The following is a 22,046-nucleotide window of genomic DNA, read 5'->3' as shown; positions in this document are numbered from 1 at the left end:
AGCCTGTACTTGTGCTTGGCTTTGTAACTCCCCTCTTGAAATGCTGACTCTGCTAACGCCAGACCCTTCTCCCAACCCCCATGCCTGAGGAGAGCAAGCTACGGAGAGGACACTGCCCTTAACCACCAGCCACCCCCCCCCCCCCCCCCCGCCCCGGCAAGCTGGGCCAATGCTGGGAGCTGCTTTTTTATGAGTGCTGGAAACCTGACTTGGTGACACACATTTGCAGACTAAGTGCTTACAGTTCGGAGGAGCAGCCATGGGATGGAGTGGAGTTGAGAAGCCAAGGGGGAAGGTTGGGGCTGACCTCCTCTTTGCCTTGGGCCTTAATCACTGACCAAGTACAGCAACAGTGTGTATAAGCATCAGCCCAAGCAACGGGTCAAGGAAATTAGTGCCTCAAAGGCTACTGCTCATAAATATACAGCTTTTAAAATTCAGATGCTGCTGGATGTAAGAATAGCCAAACACCCTGGAAAGTCATGGATACCGTTTGTAGAAACCACTGTTGTAAATCACCTGCCGCTGCGTGATTTCACTGAGGTCTCATACCATCACCAATAAGCGAGATGTTATTAGTCAACATTTTGCAGGTGAGCAAACTGAGGCTGTTGATCGATGAAATAACTTGCCTCTATCCTGAACCTGAACCGAAAGTCAGACACACGCTTGTGATGCCAGGCCCAGTTAATGGGAAAAATAAACACTAGCCTGTTTCATTTTTCTGTATGCTTATTTTTGGAAAAGATTCAGTGAATAGCTTTAATCCCCGCCTATAAATGACATTCAATAAATATCACTGAGCCAACAGAAGGCATCTGGAAGAGAAATGACAAAAACAGGGATAGAACATTTAACTGCTGCCCCTGAAGAGCTTACCATCAAATACAGACGCTATTCAAGGGAAAGTGTGCGTAACAACCGTAAAGCGATTCTGAGAGTAATTGTACTTCTTGGCTTTCCTTTTCCATTTAAGAACGGTACCCCTCAACACCGTCACTTTCTTAAACACGCAATGAAAATTAGAAACGCCACGGCCTCGAGAACTGTGCCTGCTCCTGTCCCGTTTGGTGAGGAAGGGCACCAAGTCCACTCCACTCCAAAAACTCAAAACTCACGTAAACATTCAGCAAGTACGAATCCATCGTCTGGTGCTCATGTAGATCAGACAAGTCACATGGTACTGTGTCATAAAATGTGAAAAGAATCGGACATCTGTGGCTTTTACCACAGGTCTTAACACCTGGCCTGCTTGTACCCAAAAAGCAACAGTGCAAAATAAAATCCCTCCAGGGTGAGCACAACCCACAAAGACATAGGCAGTAGCGTTTTCTGGAGGCTGTTGAGCACAGGTAGCAAATGGAAATAAACACAAGCCAGAAGAGAGCAGAGAGGGGGCTTACCAGGCTTGACAAATGACACCGTGATTCACACCCACTGCTGGGCTGTCTCTAATAAGCCACGGAGGAAGCAGCCAATCTCAGCTAATTACCAGATAAAAATGTATTGTAAGGGTTCTAATTAGGAGACGCGGACGGAGGTGATCTAATGATTAAATGCTGTATTCGAGTGACCCCACCACCAGTGTGAGGTGGTGCAAGATGTCACTGGAATATTTTGTAGAAACAGTAATTTTACTTCGAGGAGGGGAGGCAGTAATATTTGTAATGATGGCTGTGAGGTAAACTAATTAAAAGACAGTTCCTCCAGGAAGAGGGTGGCTGAGAGCAGCTGTGGCCATTCCACAACCAAGTGCCAAGTCTCAATAGAGGAACGGCAGTCAAGTGGAAAATTTCTGCCCGACCTCTGCCCTTGCTATTAATTTGCAGGAAAACTAATGACACATATACATATTCCCACAAAATTGTTCTAATTGCTAATTTGCCAAAGGAGCCCAGATTCCAAATTAAACATGACTGTAGTCTGTGAGGGAAGGAAGAACAAAAAGCTGTAAACTCCAAACAGGGGGTGCTTCGCCTCGTGAAATCATTTGAAGGCTGAACCAACAAGTTAATGAAATGTCAACCTTGTCAACTGCTATAGAAGTTTGTTAACTTTTAAACTTCTGTTTGATGATCACATGCTTGTCTTGAGGAGAAACCATCTTCGGGGAGGAAGGTCACGAGGGAGAGACAAGATGGGGGGGCGGGGAAGGATTCAAAACAGGCTCTGTGTTCAAACCAAACCTGCTCTTTTAATTAAGGTCTCTGAAAACAGTGGACACACACACACACACACCCACAGAAAGAAAAAGAAAAATTAATTACCATCTTAGAAGAGCAAATCGGGAACGGTGTGGGTTTTGCTATAATCCTGAAATATTCATCTTAATTGTAAACTATTAAATCTTAATACAATCATCAATTAGAAATGAAAGCATATGCGCTTCGTGTTTCTGATCGTAGTTAAGGTTTTAAAAGATTATTTTTTATTTATTTATTTTTTTCTGGGGCATGGAGCAGGAAGGGATCCAACTGGGAGGCAGGGAGGGTTTCTTTCCTATTTTTCTTATTGTGTCCATTTTCTATTTCAAAAGAAGTTGCTATGTTTAGAAAAGTTAGTAACTCTCCTATTTCCTACATGGCAAGTTTCTGTCATGTGATGACTTCGGCAAAGATAATCGCTTTGAGGGTCTGGCCAGAAGTTAAATTCTTACGTCACTTGAACTAGCTGGAGGGTTTTCTGTTTTAAATGCACGTGGGCTCTCGACCACCGGCTTTCCCCCCAGCTCACTTCCACAAGGACTATCCTGGGAAGCTTACCCATCCTGACTACTGGGACTCTGTCAGCTGCCTGCTACTCTACTGAGCCCTTTTCTCAAAGATTAATCTCGAGTTTTTAAACAGTAACCTCCTCTCTTCTTTTAAAGATGATGAGTCACTCACATTTTTAAAAAATAAACAAACCACTGATGTAAACCCCGGACAGAAACAGACTTGTTGTAAGTATTCCCATAAGAACTCATTTTTATTTTTGTTTGTGCTCTTGCCTCACATGAAAACAGATTCCGAGAACAAAAGGCAGACCTGAAACCCAAACACCAGGGGACCTAACTGCTTAGTAGAGACTTTGAGGCTCACAGAACTCGTTTTTCTGCTCTTGTTTTACGGTCCTGAGCGGGCTCGAGGCCTGCTTTAAACTGCACAGTGTTTCTAGACTCGAAAGGCTGGCGTTCGGGCCCGCCTTCCTGAGGCCTAAGGGGCGTCCGTGGGGCGGCTAGGACACGGCACGGGAAGCTTTGGTTTGGTGTCCCAGCTACTGCACTGGGCCAGGCACTGGCAGAGGGCAGTGAATGAGAAAGTGATGGTACAGAGGTGGGGACGGGCAGGGAGGGCTTCATGAAACAGTATATAAAAATAGCTTGTGTGTGTTGTGCTAGAGAATCTTTTATGGCTGCCTAATATTGTTTCTCTAGCCCTAAAGCAAGGCTGCAAGCAGCCCAAAGGATCAGCCATTTCTTCAGGACTTAAAAGACCCCTTTTTCAGATGTGTGTGTGTGTGTGTGTGGCGGGGGGGGGGGGGGGGAACACTTTGTTTTTATAGCAGCTAAAAACTATTTCATAACAGTCCTAATTGCTATGGTTGGAGGAAAAGAGAATGCATAAAAAGGAAAATGTAATACTGCATTTTGCTTCAAATATCCAAGTTCCTGTAAGTGTTTTATAACATTTTCATAAAGAAGGATCTACTACCTACGCTATAATTACTTGCCCACCAAATCTGAAGGAATGTGGTTTTTCCAGCATCAGGAGTTGTTTTCTGGTGTGCAGGAATACCCTGAAGTAATGTGTCCTTCTTGTGTCCTCAGTATTTTAAAATACGATTTACAGGATTCTCCTGACATTATGAGAGGGAAGTCTTAAAAAAAAAATCCTTAACAACTTAATAAAGTCCTAACACAGATATGCTTCTTTTGTTGTTATTGTTTTGTCCTCTGAGTTACGCTTCCCTCCAAGGAAATAAACAGCTCAGCAAATTCTCCATGGAGCAAGCGTGGAGACACGAACCCCCAAGCAATCCACTCTGGTGTTTACTTTGAGAATGTTACTGAGTCTGGAACAAAAGAATAGCCATCAGTCTCATCAGGGTAGTTTACTACTATCGGGTTTTTTGCTTCTCTTCACACGGAAAGGAGAAGAATCTTTTAAAACTCATGTCAAGAAAGGCTTTTCCCGCCGTGCCTACCCAACTGCTAGAATATACGGCCGCTCTGGGAAACTTTTACATATCCTTTTCCACGCCGGGCCCAGCCTTAATAAAATCAAAAGCTGACAAATAAAATAAATTAAAAAATGGAAAGCCTAGTTTATCTGATGTTGGCTGGCCCTTTGCTTCCTCCACACTGATCCCGTGACATGCCTTCCTCTCCCAGTCGCCTTCCTCACAGACACACACGCCCCTACTCCGAACCCAAGGAAAGAATCGCTGATCGACTCCTTTCCGTTGCTTCCTTTTGAAGACTCTCTCAATCCCCGATGTAGGTGAGCCGTTCTAACAACACGGGGCACAATTCATGCAGTGGGTGTGTGTGGTTGTTAGCTTGTCCCACAAGACTCCAAACACCTCAGTGGCAGGGAGGGGGCTCTATGCTTTTAGCAGCTTACTTCATAAATACTTGTTGATAAAATAGCTGGGCTTTAAGTGCAGGAATTCCCTTTCCAAACATAACAGGCCTTGGGAGCCCTGGGTATAAATTACTAAAGTAGAGCTCTTTTCTGGTCTAAAGGATTTTATGGCAAAGCAGGAAGAGGTGCCACTGAAGGTGTCCGAGGAAAAGGAAAGCTGGGCACTCCTCCTCCAGCTCACCTATGCACGTCCCAGTGTGGGATGAGCTTAGAGCCAGGTCTAAACACTCGAGACTGTCCAGAGGTGAGCATATCCTCCAACTACCCACAGGGAAGACGGGTTCCGCAAAAGGGTCCGGGGAACGTGTCTGAGCGGAGGTAAGAACAATCCAAGAAGGTTGTGGCAGTTTCTCTGATGCAGTGCAACAGCGACCGGTTGGATGACTGGATACAACAAATGACATGTACCACCCAAATGGCATTCAGTGAAAAGCAACGTTTACAGCAAAGCATTCTATCACTTAGTGACTAAGAATTTTAAAATAAACATGCAGTTCCTTTTAAACAGAAACGGAAAAAAGAAAAAAAAAAAAAAACTTCATCAACTTACTGGCAAGGCTGTAACATGAAAGTCCCCATCTATGGTTAGATCTGAATCCTGACGACTGCTTATTTCAAATCAAAGATTCTAGAAGGATACACGGTGCATTCTATTATTTAAGGTGGAATAAATTAATTGCAGGGAAAAGGAATATTTTGCACCTGAGAATCGATCATCAGATAGCTCCATATCCCTCAAGTTGAAAGAACCAAGGGTTTGCGAAACGCCTGTGCCTCCCCCGCCCCTTTTTGGCAAGGAAGTGAGAAATCTATGCAGAACACTACACGTCTACCTTTTATAATTAATTTCCCAATGCCTCACCTATACGTATTTTAATAATTCCTGATTTATAAGATGGTATCTGTAATAAAATTTTCTATTTTCCAATAAATGAAAAGAAGGCAGGTTCACTCCAGCAACAGAGTGTCACGCAATATCTGCTTGTCAGGCACCAATTTTTACTTCTTACATGTAAGTTAAAGGATAAGGAATTTATAATGCTGCCTGTGAAGGGAACCACTTTTCATACACAAATGTGATCTTTTTTTTTTCAAAGGGTAATACAACAGTACATTTACATAAACTAATCCAAACAATCTATGTATTTGACAATGGCAAACCTCACACAGACGGCCTATTGTTGGTTTACATCTTGGAGTTCTTTATATTGGCTTGTAGCGCTGCTCTAGCTGTCAAAGGTTTGACTTGGACACTAAATAAATGGTTATAGAAGTGCTGTGCAGCGATATTGGACTTCTTTGCAAAAGAAAACCTGCTGTGTATGAATTCAAAAGCTATTAATTTTTCAGTCAAAAATATTCGTGCCTATTTCTTTTAATAAAGAAATACTGTGCTGAACTACTAAGAGATAATGTTGACTAGTGGTAGAGAATTTTCAATAGAACAGTTAAAAATAAATTTAGTAGGAGGTCCCCTTCGAAGTTACAATTTTCTAGAATGTAAAACATTTTTTTTTTTTTAAATACTAATCAAGACAAACCTTCCTCCCCAGTGCATTTCCCCCACGACTGCTTTTCCCTGTTTACTGGCTGCTTCACACTGGTCTTCATGGAGATCCCCAAGGGTCCTTTTGTGGCCTATGCAGGCTTACCTGGATGGATGGCCCTCTCTGCCAACACCCTGCCCCAGCACTCACGGAGCGCCCCATGGGGTTTCACAAATCCTTCTCCACTTTCATCCCTCCTCCTCCCAAGGAGCCCCACGATACAAAATGAGTCCCTCCCAGAGTCCCGAGGCCAAACAGTATTCTGTCATTGCTTTGAATCCATGGAGGAAGTAGAAGATAATCCCATTCTCTCCCCTATTACTAGGTTCAAAGACCCATACCCCTCATCCTGGGGAAAAAGCCATTCCAAACAGAAGCCACCTGAAGACTTCATGAGAGTTCCGAAGGCTATCGATTCCCTTAGCGGTTGGCTGTGCCCACTGGAAAACCCCATGAAGTCATTTCCGGGTCTTACCAGCTTCCTAAACTGGGCTCCTATGATTACAAGAAGGGGCTGATGAAGTCAACACAAATGGCACAACTGACTACTCATCCCATTATACCCAATGGCCTAGGTTTTTCTGTTTCCCTTTCTTTTTGGTAGCCTACACATTCAGTCCTATGGCCATTTAGTGCAAAACACGGAAACTAAGGGCTCTCTCCTAGTAAAAATGGATGCACAAAGTGTTTAATGATTTTATGTCCTATATCTCAGTAATGTGTTCTGTTTCAGACATTAATTTTGTCTGCCAACTGCATCTTGGCAGGCTACCATATTTGCTGGGTTAATAGTCTGACTCCGTTTTATTTCTATCACCATAAATCATACATATATGGGTGTATGTTTGCTTTATTTATAGAAAAAAATCAGTCAAAACAGATAAACCAATACTTTGCCATTACGCTGCATCATTGCATATTGATTAAAATTGCTGGTACTAACTATAGATTGTCAACGCTCAATTAATTTTCACACAGTGACTCCAAGCAAAATCAAATAAAGGCAGTGTACCTTTAAATTTTACAAATCTTAAAAATCAAGAAGCAAAGCACTCTCTCCATTTTGAATAATCAGTAGAAGCTACTAAGGAGATTTTTAGAAATATAAGTATATGAGAAATACAACTGTTAAAGAGATCAATTTATAGCAAGGAATGAGGCCCAAGACAGGATTTGGGGTTTAGAAACCATCCTTCTGCTTAGATATTAACTGTCTGTGCTCGGATGGCACTCTTCAAGGTTAAGGAAAAGGAAACAAGGCAAGAAGTAGGAGATTCCTACAAGTTAAACGTAATTTCAACATACCATGTTGGAACTCCTAACTGCAAAAGAGTAATATTCACTTCTAACTCTCTAATAACCATTAGAAGCCCTCCACAATTTTAGCTTCCAGCTATTCCAGCAGTGTGCTTCCTATTTCTTATGTCTTTCCTCTGTGACCGTTAGACTGCACTGGCCCTCACGCCCTTTCTCCCACCCGCAGTCTCTTGGCTAATGCAGGCTGAAATGCCCTTTTCTTCTGACTCCATGGTCTGGCTGTCTTCTTTCTGGGTTCACACCATTTAGAAAGACCTTTCCCCCTCCCGGCGACCTATCATATTTTCGTACCCGGGTACACCATCAATCATCTGTCCCGAAGAGCGAGTTGTTGGGCCTCGTGGCCAAAGACCGATTCTGAATCATCCTCTACGTTGTGAAATGCCCTGCACACCACCCCCTTTATAGAAGGTAACCGGAAACACTCCACTGACTTATGTCCTTCAATACTAACAGCTGCCAGAGTAGGTCTTCCTGCCTCCTATGCTTAGGGGTGAGGAAGCAGCAAAGAAACAGTGTGAAGTTTCCCCTGGTGTAGCTCGGTACTTACGGGCTGAGGGGCGGCTTTGGGTTCTGTTGACTTCACGTGCAGATGGGTCATCATGGCTTGCAGGCGCTCTTTGTCTTTTGCAAGCTAGTAGGAAGAAAGTGCTCTGTTATTTCTTTGAATACAGATGCATTACTATTTTAACATCCAAAATGATACATATTCCAAATTAAACTATAGCACCATTGCACATGACAAAATCTTTCTCATTGCTTAATCGTTTTGAAATCTACACAACCATTGCCAAACTCGAAGTAACTGGAGGTGTCAGTGTGAGATTTCTCAACACAAGATGCATTAGCTTTTAACTGGGAAGTTCTAGACCTGCTGGCACCAAGGAGTCCCATGTAACACAGACAGCTAAAAGACAAAAACGTGAATCATGCCTATTAACCAATCTTATTCATGAGGAAGCCAAAGGAAAATGAGCTAGGTAGCTAAAACTCATAAATTCATCTTTTGTGGTTGTGGAAAAGCTCCCAGACACATGGGGACATTTATGCGAAATTAACTTCACCTTTCTTAACAGGCAGGCATGGATTAGCACAGTGCTGTGAAGCAGTGTTAGCCGGGCAAGCCCAGGGCTACAGGAGATGACAAGTTCTTATGGTCAAGGGCATGGAGAACAAGCTTCATCATTCATTTCCTCAGTATGTGAGCACCTACTATGTGTTAGTCCCATCTGAGCAAAAATTTAAGTCTTCTCATTGTACAGAGAATTACCTTCTGACAGCACCCAAGTTTTTCATCAAATGTACATTGGAGGCACTCAAATACTATTCACTGGATGCTACTTTCTTTATACGTGCCTCCAACCATTTTAACATGGTGATAGTTTTGATAATTTAAGACACCTGGGCAAAGGAGACATAAAATAATTGCTTCTAGATAGTTCTGCCACCAGCATCTTTGCCACAAGCATTCTGGCCGCACACCTGATCGTCCAGAAGACAATTTTCCCATAAAGGATAAAATCGTGGCAAGTAAGAGAGGGATGGTGAAGAAGGGCATAAGGGAACACACATAAAATGAGTAACAAAATGAAAGGGATTCTCCTGTGAACTAAAAAAAAATATTTGGGACGCATTCGGAAGCTACAGTGGAGATGGTGGCAACAACAGCACAAATAACGGATTTTCTTTTGTGGATTCTACCTCGGCATTTCACCTAGCTTCAAACTCTTTTCTTCGCAGTATCACGGTTTTTTGTTGCTTTGATTCACCCTCGTTAAAATTTCTTCCTTCATTAGAAGAGGCAAGGGTTTCCAAATACTAGAATATATGTTTGTAACTGAGCTCCGTGCTATGTTGTGAAAGCCTTCTACGCTGTTCTCTGTGCTCGGCCTACTGTCACATGTCCAGTGACAGATGTTCCAAAGTTCTATGGGAAACGGGGGCTGAAAACTCTGTGCCATGGTACACCCCAGCATGAGGGTTAAGATTTACATTTGTACATTATATAAATGTAAAAATGGAAATACTTTGTCACTGGAGAAATGAAACCAAAGTGTCAAACCAAACTGTCAACCAGTTACTTTTTTTTTTTTTTTTAATCTCTTATGGCAAAATTGCTTTAGGACAATTAGTTCTGTGGTAAAAATCGCTGCAGCAAAGAGGTCTATGGCAAAGATGCTCTGGGCAAAAATACCAGACATGATAATAATTACCTCTGTAAAGTAAGTGGGAAGTATAGTTCCAAAAGATAAAGGTATAGTTAAGAGAAGGGCTGTGGAATTTTGGGGAAATGTAGACGTAACGAATGAGTGAGTGACAGAGAGAGAGAGAGTGGGCGGGAGGGGGGGGTGAGAAAACAAGCACGAGAGAAGGGTGTAGACAGAGTCTTACTTAGAACAGCACTTTTATAGACCACTTATCCAAAATAATGCCTTTGAACTAGGGAGGGACTCATTTCTTCTATGTCACATAATTAACCTTAAATCTTTGAAATACCAATTTTGGAGAGTTCCTGGCTGGATCACTTGGTAGAGCATGTGACTCTCGATCTTGGAGTTGTAAGTTTGAGCCCCATGGTGGGTACAGAGATTATTTAAAGATAAACTCTTGAAAAAGAAAAAAAAGAAACCCCAAGTTTTGGTAAGCTGAATTATCCCAAAATTCAAGTCAAATAAGACATTTTGTAAATAAAGGTGTTTTCTAAGAGAAAGGGGTGTTTCAGCATCTGGGCAAAGGCAGAGAGAGGGAAGGGAAAAGGTACAAAAGCAAGAGAAAAAAAGCTTTCGGCATATCTTAACTGGATGACTCAGTCTCAAGCCATATCACATCTGATTTTTTTTTCCTTTTTATTCCCTTGTGGTGCAGGGAGGAATAAATTAAGAAGAAGGAAAAAGCCTTACAGTGTTAGCATTTATCTTTCCACAAACAGGAAATGAAAATGATACCATATTAGGAGCCACTTTATGTTATTCACCCTCTGTTCTTTAGTAAGTTATTGAACAGCCAAACTCAAAGATGCTCTGAACACATAATGCTAAAGGAATTTAGTTTTCCAAAGTGGCTCAGTTAGGACAATTAAATGTTAGCAATGGCATTTTTCTACAGTTATTTGTGTGTTTTTTTAAATGTGTTCTAAGTTTTTAGATGTTAGAACCAAAATATTCTTAGATTTTTAAAAAATGTTTTGTCTCAAAAGTTACCATGGGGCAAGAAGGAATGAAGGCATATATATATATATATATATATATATATATATATATATATATATATATATATATTATTCGTTTTAAAAACAAGTAGTCTGCCATACTGAACATTAAGAATGAAAGGGTGAGAGGTGATATTTACTTAAGAGTCTGATGAATATTAACTGTGACTTAATGTGGAGGTAAGCATTGTCGATGTAGCAATTACCAAGACCAAGTAGAAGGAAATCCAAATTCCCAGCATCAAAAGGAATCCACACGTCTGTATTCCATCCAAATGTCTACTGTGCTGACCTTCTACTGCTCAAACGTAGTAACACCATGTCACAAACACATACCTAGAGTTTATACACACAGCCACATCCATAACCCTGGAGGTCACTGCCATGGGAGACATTTTCTCACTTTTCCATGAGAGTATCACTTAGAATTCATTGTCCATTGTCCATTACCCAGGTGCCTTATTTTGCCTTAAACTCAAGTCTATCATCCTAGCTCTGCTTTATTATAAAAGGTGGTTACGAGGTTACAGAAAAAAGGGCAAAAATCCAAGTTTCTGTTTTTATCTGATTATTAGTACAAACTAGCATATAATACATTCTTGGATGGGTTTTGGCTTTTTACTCTATCAGTTGCAGCTCTAACTCTAACACAAATCCTTTTTAACAATTAAAGAAAAAAAAAACCCTGCCAAATTCACTTTTCATTCTTTAAGGCAAAAAAGCTAATCATTCACACCTATTGAAACCACATCCTCTCTCTACAGGGGCTGTCTTGCATGTTTAATACACCGGCCCTTCAAAAAGGCTTCAGATTCTTTATTACTTTTTATGCCATCATTCCATGAGCTCAGCATCCCCATCAATTTTCACGGCATCCTTTCATTATTATAATATGACAATACAAACATTTAATATTGCCAAGTATATATTCCAGCATTCCCTCATAAACTGAATCCCATGAAAAGCAAAGAGAAGGAGGATGAGAAATTTACTCCAAAGGTCAACTAAAAATTTGGCTGGCAAATTAAAACAATTTTTTGATGTTGTACTATCAGAAGAGAACTACTCTCTAAGAGTTTTCCTGGTGGACACAGAAAACCACAGTTTTCTGGTTTAAGAGGAATGTCAATGCACCACACATTGAGGGGACCCGCTTGTGCAATGCTTATTCGCAGGTTGCCCCCCAACTTTGTAGAGAGACAGCACGGTGAAAATGGATGAAGGATGTGGGTACTATAATCAGACTAGGCTGGATTCAAATTCTGGCTCTGCGACTCTGAGCACATTATGTAACCTTTTTTAAAGTATTTAGTTTCTTCTTCTAAATATGGAATAATAATCTCTGAACTCTGAAGGGTTGTTTTGAGGATTAGATAAGGGCTTGCACATAACAAGCTTAGCATAGAGCCTACTGCTTCACGAATATTTGAAAATACCTAACTTTTCTTTGAAGGAAAGTTAAGTCAATTCTAGCCTATTTAGACTTCCACTGGTTGAGCCCATGCTTGGAACCTTGGGCCAGCGTAACTTGAGTTCTCCAGAGTCTGAAGCTGGCCTCAATGCGGGGAGAATTTTGAGGTTTTGAAGAATGGAACGAAAGTGTAGGAAAGATGAAGCCCATTGCTTCTGGATTGATTTCCTTGGTTCTCACTGTATCTTTCCCTCATCCTAAGCAAACGCTTTTTCTCCCCTTGGCTGATACAGGTCATCCCCTCTTCTATTAGCCATGGCCCCAAATTAGGTTTTAGACAGTCCTGGCTGTGAAAGACTGGAACGCGTGTACTGCTCCAGACACACTGATAACCGCCGAAGGCTAGGAGCGCCATTCAACATCTTCAAAGATAAAAATAAGGAGATTAAACTCATTCTTTTAGCAGAGAAAAGGGAACATGATTTTAGGTTCATTTAACATAACCACTTTATATGTTGTCTGGAGGACTAATCATTTTAAGCCCAATTTGGTGGTCCTCACTCGTGAGAAACAAAATCTGAAATAAATGAAGGATTCTGGATGTGTAAAAATGCTGGAACTACCAAAGGACGGATGAGAAGAAGGGACCAAGTCCCTCACTGGATTTCAAAGAAGCAAAGACTGTTGTGGCTATTTCAAGTCCTCTCGTCCTACTCCTGCATTTTACGGTTGGGGAAACTTCGGCTCAAAGGGTGAACCTACCCAAGATCATGGAGCTGGGAAGGGGCAGAAATAAGACTAGAAACCCAGTCATATGATGCCTAGTCGGACCTTCCCACTCTGGTATGACTGTCAAAAGCACCTGGGATGCTAAATGAAAACACAGATCTCTGCCACTCTTCCCACCCCCTTGGCTGAACAACCACTGCAGAACCCCCAAGGGAGGGTGAGGCAAGGAGTTTCAGCAGGCACTCAACTAACTGATGAGCAGGGAAGTCGAGATTATTCCCATACAATGATCCCCAATTTAATTGACCGGGGTCTCAGGTAAACTTGCTAAGCCAAACACACCAAGCAAGGGGATGTGGGAGTAAGTTTTCATAAGGACCCCACATGTAGGAGTTTGATGCAGGAGGTCTGGGAGAAAGGGCTCTCTTCCACGGTCTGGGTATGCCTTAACAGCAGAAGGTTAGTTTTATACACAATGACGATCCAAACAGAACTGAGCGAGACAGCGTGCATCCAGTCTCACGGGTCTTGAAAGTACGTATGATCAAAAGAAGACAAACGAGAAAACAAAAACAAAAACAAAAACAAACGAAACAGCGATGTGGAAGGAGAAGAAATCAAATTCTTCTGCCTGAGTATTTACCAAATAGTTATTTTCGACCCACTTTATCAAACTGCGGTCATTCACATGCCTTCAAAACTCAGCACCAGTGAGAACTTGTAAATGATTTCTTTAACACAACTGCAGCTCTCAGGTGGTAGGCAACCTATGGTTCATTTCACCCCAATGGAAGAATTTCCCTACTTTTATTGTACTCTGTCACCATCTTAACATTCCTTACGTGTTATTATTAAAGACTCTCTTGACATTTAAAGCAGACGCACACTAATACTCAAGTCATAGTCTAGGAATTCTAATGCTCCCAGAGTTAAGCAGGATTTTAAATTATGAAAAATAAGTGTCTTGGTTTTCAAAGGGGGACGTGGAAGTGAGAAACCCAGAGACTCTCTCTTCTTTTTCTTGGCTCCAGTCACAAAGCAGGGACAATATGCTGCTATGATGCCATTAGGACTTCTTCCCCACAGGCTCTGAGCTTACTTAGGGAGAGTCATGAGGCTCTGTGAGGCCAGTGCTGTGAAGAACTCCGTTCGGAGTACTGCCTTGAATGGTGTTAGAAAGGTCCAAAGGGGGGACACATTACAGATAATATATTTGCAAAAGTCCAGGAAGCTAGTGTGCTTACAAACAGCACCGCTAATGGTACAGTAATCACATGCAAAGTCTCTGCGGTAACTGATTTGTGTTAGGCTTAATGTCTCCCTCTGCTATTGAAACTCGCACACTTTTCTCCCTGCTGACGTTTTCTTGGAGCTTACAGTTGCTGGGGTAGATGATTTACAAAACTTCCAAGTGATCCCTGTGTCACTGAGTTTCAGCCTTGCCCAAATGCCATGGATTGCTGAGGAGGGAGCTTCAAGAGGCGGAGAAAAGGCATGGTCTCACAAAGCCAAGTTTTAAAACCAGTGATCTGCAACGCCTGGGTGTAGGCACAGAACCTCAATGGGCCACGATGACCCTGCACGAAAAGCGCAAGACAGCAGTGCCATAAAAGGAGGCACAGGCTACACAGGCTGGGCTAGAATCCCGGGCGTTGCCCATTATTTGCCATTGGCTTTGAACAAATTAATGAGATCTTCTAAACTCCAGTTTCTTCATCGGTAAGAGGCGAGAGCACAGGGAAATATTTCTCTGACCCCGAAGAGCCAATAATTGTTAAGGTAATTACTGATTTGGTAATACCTTTTCAAAGGACAAGAAACGGCAGAAGTAATGGGACAGGACTCATGCTCATTAGATGTACGGTGTGTAGTGATTTCCAAATGTTCTAATTTTCCTTTAAAAAAAAAAAACCCCGGGGCGCCTGGGTGGCGCAGTCGGTTAAGCGTCCGACTTCAGCCAGGTCACGATCTCGCGGTCCGGGAGTTCGAGCCCCGCGTCGGGCTCTGGGCTGATGGCTCAGAGCCTGGAGCCTGTTTCCGATTCTGTGTCTCCCTCTCTCTCTGCCCCTCCCCCGTTCATGCTCTGTCTCTCTCTGTCCCAAAAATAAATAAACGTTGAAAAAAAAAAATTAAAAAAAAAAAAAAAACCCCAACTTTTAGCATTGAGGAAATGGGGTAGTATCCACTCACAGGGGGATTGTGAGGATTTAATGAAATTAGGGGTATGAAGTCCCTAGGACAGTGCCTTGGCATATAGTGGGAACTCAAGAAATACCCTTTCAAAGGGTTTCCCAGGTTCTTTGTAAATTAAAAGCAGAACACGAGGCATGGTACAGATCACTTCCAAATCCAATGGATTCAGAGAAGCAATCATTCCATTTTGCCAGGAACGTTCCCAGTTGTGAAACTGGAAATCCTAAGTCCCAGGCAAGCAAACCGTGATGGCTGGTCACTCTACTTCTGGAGGAACAGAGAGATGAATTTAAGAACGAACAAAGATTCTTCCACTCTCCTCCCTGACGCTACAATCAAAGCGAATCCTTAAACGGCTCTCTTGGCCTGCGATGTACTTGCCGCTGTCCCTTCCCGCGTGCCCTCCGCAATGCTCCTGTGCTTCCTCTTATAAACTCTGCCCGGTGTGGAGTCAGAGACATGCTACTCTTCCTGGCCTGCTCGGCTGCACTTCACAGGAAGGAAGAGGCTGTCTTGCTCCTCTGCATCCCGTGCGCAGAATACAATAGGTAGTTGATAACTGGTGACCGAATGGAATCAAATTATTAAGGAAGAAAGGTCCTACCCCTCCACCACCACCTGCTGCCAGGACCAGGCTGATGATCCCCACTGGTTTGGATGGCTCCTTTTCCCCGTGGGGGCTTTTGACATTCACTTTAAAGGGTCTACAGGCTGAAGGATTGGAGGAAGCCTGTCTTGAGACCCGTCCCCTGACACAGGCTGAGCTGCGGACAGGAGCAAACACTACATTTCCAAGGCTCCTTTTCTCTTTCATTCAAAACCCACCTTCGTACACCAGACAGGATGTGCTGACAAATAAGCAAAGGTCACATGATCATCACAACTAATATGTGTGGCCAGAAAAACAGATCTGCACCATGAACGCCTCAGCTTTCTAAGAAAGGGAAATCCGTCAGAAGACTTTTTCTTGTCCGTTAAATCAGATGCTTTTTCCCTTTCCCAAGATGGAATTCCTATCTAGCCACTAAGATAACCTTCTGTGCCATCTCATTCACAGCTTAATGGTTAAGACGATTCCTATGCATCTCCTGCCTGAGTGAGCCCAGGTAGCCAGATGATTATTTAAATCCCTAAACCTGTCTGGTCAATGGCTGGTGCTCAACTATCAAGGAAGCCTCAGGTCCCTCTTTACAGTCCTGCCCATGGCATATGGGTGGGCAATTCCTCACCTCAACATTACTTCCAGACCCTGTGTCTATGCTCCCGTGTTCTGTGTGCACATTCATGACCTATGTAAGACCACGCATATCGATTATGGGAACATCTTCCATCTGCAGTTCTAACCTATCCCCTTGTCTGCAGAGCATCAAGAAGAGTGTGTCAAAAGAAAGCATCTAACAGATAAAATCTTAAAAGACACGCCCTCGCCTCAAAAAGCCATGTCCTTCACCCGCATGATTGATGTTAGGTGCCTATGTGTGGTTACCAATTCTCTACAATGTTGGGCTCCGAGGTATACACGGGGTTAATCACCATCTAGCCCACTGCTAAAATTCAAAAATTTCAACTGACTTTGTAATAATGAAATGTGGTGAGAAATATTCAGAAAGGCCTACAACGCCCACTAAGATGTCTTTTTGACCCCTCTCCCCTCTGAGACCAGTAACAGAGTGTAACATGCGAACTGAATTAACTAGACATTCTCGGTTGTCAAGCTCCACATAACGGGCCCACCGCCAGGAAAACACGTATTATATGTTTTGGTAACTTCCCACAAAAATAAAAGCAATACAAATGTGTCTCACACACAATGCTGATGGGATGGGTCTAAGTCAGACTTCATTGCCCGTCACCTTGATTTCTGCCTGGTTGCCTTAACTCTCAACATTGGAATTGTAAAGGCTTTTCAGGTGATTCAAGTAGAGTGTTGTACAGACAGCACCAAGAAAGGAAACGTCTGTAGCCACGATCCCCTGAGACTAACGATAGTTATAAAAAAAAATGTTTTTTTCATCTAATTCTTTAGGAGAGGTTGATTTCAGCTCACAAACTGGGCCTTTGGTTTTGGGTCAGAGTTACGGTTTCTGGGGTTTAGCTCCAGGGGGCTAAAAATGGACAGCACTCAAGTGGCTTTCATTAGCTTTGGTCGTGTCTGGTGCTGGCTGATGGTGCCCTCCAGAACTCTCCTGTGGGACCCTTGCACAGCGATGCTCTAGGGTAGACATGATGAACCTCCACTGATCTATGATGTAAGAACCAACGTGAGCTTATTGGGCTTGTTTTTCTAATGGAGGTACACGTGTGACTCCTCTTCCAGATGTAAACATCACAGTAATTCTCTCTAAGTACTGCTGTGCAAAGTCCTTGCAGGTCTGGGTAGTAGGGGCTATAGACCTGCTCCTCCTACAGTATAGGGAACACCTGTGGGTAATTGTTCAAACCTCTATTACTCTTTCCTGAGGTGCTAAGTGGTACAAATGTTTTTCAAATTCAAGTTAATAAATGATAATTCTGTAATATACTTGGATACTTGGAGGTTCAGGTATTTCCTGGTCTGGAAAATGCCTTCTTTAAGGCAAATGCAAGTAGTCAAGGAGTTGGTCATGTACAGGGCACCCCCTCTAGATGGGGTGATTCGTTAGCATGCTGTTGACAGAATAGGGGGACAATGCCAACAGGAAATAAGAGGGAAAGGCCGTTCAAGCAAAAGGACACCTCTTCAACATATTCTTGCTGCTGCAGGGACCTGGTTTCCCCAACACCTCAGTCCCAGTGGACACGCAACTGTTCATTACGTCAATTAAAAAGTACATTCCAGACATGGGCACATGAAACGGCAAACGTGACAGCACAAACACAGACATGCTGGACACGAGAGTAATAGGAAGCCCACAATGAGTGTAGCTACTGAGTATAATTGTCTCCTTGTCCCCAACTGTCCCGCATTCCAGCTTTATCTCAGGGCGAGGGGTCTTTAACTGCTAAACCTGTTAACATTGTCTTGTATATTTCATCTGCTTGAATAATAACTAATCTATTCCGGTTCCTCCCCTCTCTAGCACCGAAACTCTCTTCTGAGCATGTTTCCGGTATTTTCAAGAATCCATCAACATCAGCTAGCTCTACCCAAGGAGTGGACATTGCCACTGGCAAATTACTTATTTACAGTCTGTTTTTCCTCTGAAATGTAAAAACCAGGAGGGTAGCCTTACTTTGTTCAGTGTTGTACCCTTTACTGGCTTCAGCAACGTTTCTGCCGTGTTTCTGCCATGTTCTGCCATGTTCTGCCAACGTTTCTGCCATCCAGGCTCTGGATGATGTTTGCCAAATGAATTGGTAGATGAGCGGATAAATGAATGAATATCCATCAGCCTGCTTACCATGATCCCCAAGACTGACAAGTACTTGTTATATGAAGCTGCTGCTGGGCAAACTGGACCAGTGTGGTGACTAGAATGGTTTTATACACTAAGGCAAAGAAGGAACATGTAACAAGGGGTTAGCCGGCCTTTAGGTAGCCGAGACCCTAAGGGAACAAGTTGCAAATAATATGATGCAAATTGTTTTTTTTTTTTTTTAATCCTCCTGAGCGGGGATTGTTTGGTATACTTCTGTGCGAATCAGCCGGACAGTAAATATTTTCAGCTCTGCAGGCCACAGGACTCTGTTGCACCTATACAAATGTTCTGCTGTGGTGCAAAAGCACCCAGAGATAACTCGTCAACGAACAAGTGTTCCAGTACAATCTTACGTATGGACACTGAAATCTGAATTTCACATAATTTATTCTTCTTTGGATCCCTCCCTCCCAGCTATTCAAAATGTAAAAACCTCTGTTAGCTCTGGGGATTTGGCTCATGATCTGTGGTTTGCCAACTCTGGCTCTTGACAAGCACCAGGCTATCACTCTAATGAATCCCTCAACCTGTGAAGAAACCAAACCCTTCAGAATGACCCCGTCTCTTCCTCTATTAGAGCAAACTCTGAAGCAAAAATATTACAAGGACTATCACAGGTAACTACCACATAGTAACTTCTGGCCACATGATCTTCTTTGGTTCCTATCACAAGTTGAAAACCCTGCCTTTGATTGGATTTAGGGCTGAAGGATGAAGGGAAATCTATGAACAAATGAAATCCACAAATAATCAAAGAATCCTCTTAAAAGGTCTGTAACACCACCAGGCCACACCCACCAAAAAACAACAAGAAAGCTGCCAGGAGATAACCACTTGACTTACTGATGGTCTAACTCCTTTCCTTCTCTTGCCAGCTCTTGGGGAGAGTGAGGAATAATGAATAAAGTAGATCATCAGTTTCGGAGAAATGAACAATGGCCCCACAGTCAAATCCAGACTCTGGAACAGTTACTGGGGCAAACCATGACACTCGGTCGAACACTGTATTCTAGCTGAACATTAAGAATTTAAGTTTATCCACTGAATAAATGCAGGAACTTGTATCACTTCGTAACCACCACTACGTAAAGATTTAGGTAGTAATAGCCATATGGTTTGTTCTGTTGAAACCAATTTTTAAAGGGCTTATCACACATCAGTAAGAAGTGAACTTTGGTGGGGAGATAAATAACACTATTGTTTTGCTTCTGAATAAGCGTGCTAAATTTAAAGATGTTTCCAAAGAGTTATGTAAAAATTTGGGGATTTTATGACGTGCCCTTAGCCTGTATGAATATCCCACTGTTCTAATAAGTTCTTATCTTGTAGTGTGAATGGAAAAATATTAACTAGCTAAAGAAAATAACTTTAGAGACAATCTTACTTAAAAAATGTAATTTGTCATATAAGATGATAACTAATTTAAAAAAATCCTCTCTATCCTGAAAAGTCACAACAAAAAGTTTAAGTGTGTTTTGGCTGATTTTTCTCTGCAACTATTTGAAGCTGTAAATGACTTAACTCAGTAAAATTCCAAATGTAATTATCTTCTGTACTTAGCCTAGGGCTCTCCATATATCTCGGCATTGCTGTCTTGCATACAAAATAGGCTTTTCGATGGCTGGTAACAATATAATGTACAACATTGTTTTAATTTCCCCTAGTCGGCTAGCCTCTTGCCTACACTAAACCAGCCAGAGGAGGAAGCCACAGTGGGTCATCAAGCACTCAAAAGCATTTTGGAACTCGGTTGCATAAATGGGGTTTGCAGGGTCAGGCTTTTGCAATTGTACATTTTAATAATCTCCATTTCTGACCCAATTTTTACTTTTAGAAACTAATTTTCTATTAATTATACCAAGAAGGGAATTATTGTTAAAATATGGTGGTCCGTCAACAAGTGACATCAAAAGTGGAACCCACATTTAAAAATGGCCCCCATCCCTCACAACTGTGATCCCCAGGAAAATCTGCAGACGTTTATTTTCTATAGTCACAAAATACATTCAACATGGCCCAACAAACTGCCAAAAATAAGATTATATATATATGTGTGTGTGTGTGAGATATGTATATATTATATATATGAGATATATATATATAATGTATAACATTATACATACATTATATATATATATACATATATATATATCTCAATACGTGCCTGTATGCATGTGTGTGCATATTTAAAATATTTAAATTGTGTGCACTGACAGGAGGAATAAATCCACATGCAGCTTCTACCTTAACCTCAGACAGCATGCTCACGTGCGTGCATGCGTGCGTACTGGCCCAGTCTTGCTGATGCTCCCATGTGCCTTCCATCCCCATCCATCCTCTCTCAGTCTCTCTCCCTGGCTCGGCTGCCTAGCTCCAGGTTAGGGATCATGGCAAGTTAGGGGACTTACATTAACAACAGGCAACTGAAGTTTTTAACTTAGAGCGTTTCCCACTTGCAGGAGAAGACAAAAGGGAGGGGAAGCGAGAGAGAAATGGAAAGCTAACAGAGGTAGTGGGGAGTTCGCGGCATACACAGAGACGCACAGGACTTTGAAACGTCTGAGCGGCAGTTCCAAAGAAGGAACTGAAGGTGAACGTTCCCGAAGAGTGAAAAAGAAAAGAAAAGAAAGGACAACAACAGGTTTTGGACCTTCCATTCAATAATGAGTACACAGGAACTCATTTCAGAACACTACAGAAATTTGGAATTTGAGGAATACTGAGGTAATATTAAAAATAAATTTGGTTTTACCTGTAGCTCTAATTGCTGTACAACCTGCATTTGTACTCTACATTGAGCTGTACTTCTATCGTCCAGCGCATGCTCACTGTTGAGATGTCTGCAACAATACATAGAAAATCATTAAGTGAAATGGAGAAACAAAAAGGAAAATATAAGTTACCAGGATGTTTAAGCAAAAACTAGGCAGTGGGTCTAGTTCACAGGGGACAGTCGTTTTGTGAATGGCCTGCCCTTTGCCATCCCCACCACTGAATACTGGCATCCCACGTAATTTAGTACACCATTAGCACCAAAATAAAAGTCTCCCAGGAAGAAGTTCTGCAGGGAATCTCCAGATAACCATTTACACGTAAATAAAAGGCAATTCAAGCAATTAAAGCCAGGTGGCATTTAAGACCACCTCAATGGGCAGACGTCTACGAAAGGGACTGCCAACCTAGTTCAGAAGCCTAATTTGTATGGGTCTGGATAGGAGCGTTTGTTCACAAGAACACTGATTTGATGTAAGTGCTGACACACCCTTATATTGAAATGCATCAACATGAATGTCAGAACGGCAAAGGGTGGGAAAGCAACTTTAAACATATGAAACCTGGAACATGAACCTACACATGCAAATTACGTACCAGTGAGAGGGAATAAAACGCAGACAATTATTTAAAAGGAAAACTCGGCCTGGGTTCTTCACTGTTAATGGTCTGGAGACCCAGTTTATACAGATGAGTCAGGCCACATGCTCAGTAGGCCTGTCTTGCGGTCCTTTGACTATTTATTAGAGTTTCCAACAGGGAAAGGGCTAACGAACTGAAATCTCAATGAGTTTTACCATACGCAGGGGCTCTGGGAATCAGAGGGTTGAATCAAAGCCTAAAATC

The 22,046-nt window shown here is 42.3% G+C and overlaps 1 protein-coding gene and 1 long non-coding RNA gene across 12 annotated transcripts in view; one reads left to right on the top strand and one right to left on the bottom strand.

The window, feature by feature from the left end:
- Positions 1–22,046, bottom strand: part of FOXP1 (forkhead box P1) — a 512,855-nt gene that overhangs the window by 24,982 nt on the left and 465,827 nt on the right. For all 11 annotated transcript variants that reach the window (XM_086697593.1, XM_086697592.1, XM_086697602.1 and 8 more), the window contains 2 exons: positions 21,181–21,268; positions 8,040–8,123 (listed from right to left, as the gene is read on the bottom strand). In XM_086697593.1, the coding sequence (XP_086553719.1) occupies positions 8,040–8,123; positions 21,181–21,268 (172 nt within the window). The remainder of the gene's footprint in view (positions 1–8,039; positions 8,124–21,180; positions 21,269–22,046) is intronic.
- On the top strand, positions 2,714–6,027 carry LOC147583523 (uncharacterized). Its single transcript, XR_015248290.1, has 3 exons — positions 2,714–2,941; positions 4,373–4,481; positions 4,727–6,027. It is a non-coding gene; the product is annotated as an uncharacterized LOC147583523 (long non-coding RNA).

This window comes from Puma concolor, chromosome A2 (assembly GCF_028749965.1).
Source record: "Puma concolor isolate L17-30 chromosome A2, mPumCon1.1.hap2, whole genome shotgun sequence".
Lineage (NCBI taxonomy): Eukaryota > Metazoa > Chordata > Mammalia > Carnivora > Felidae > Puma > Puma concolor.
This window is presented reverse-complemented; position numbering and strand designations above follow the sequence as displayed.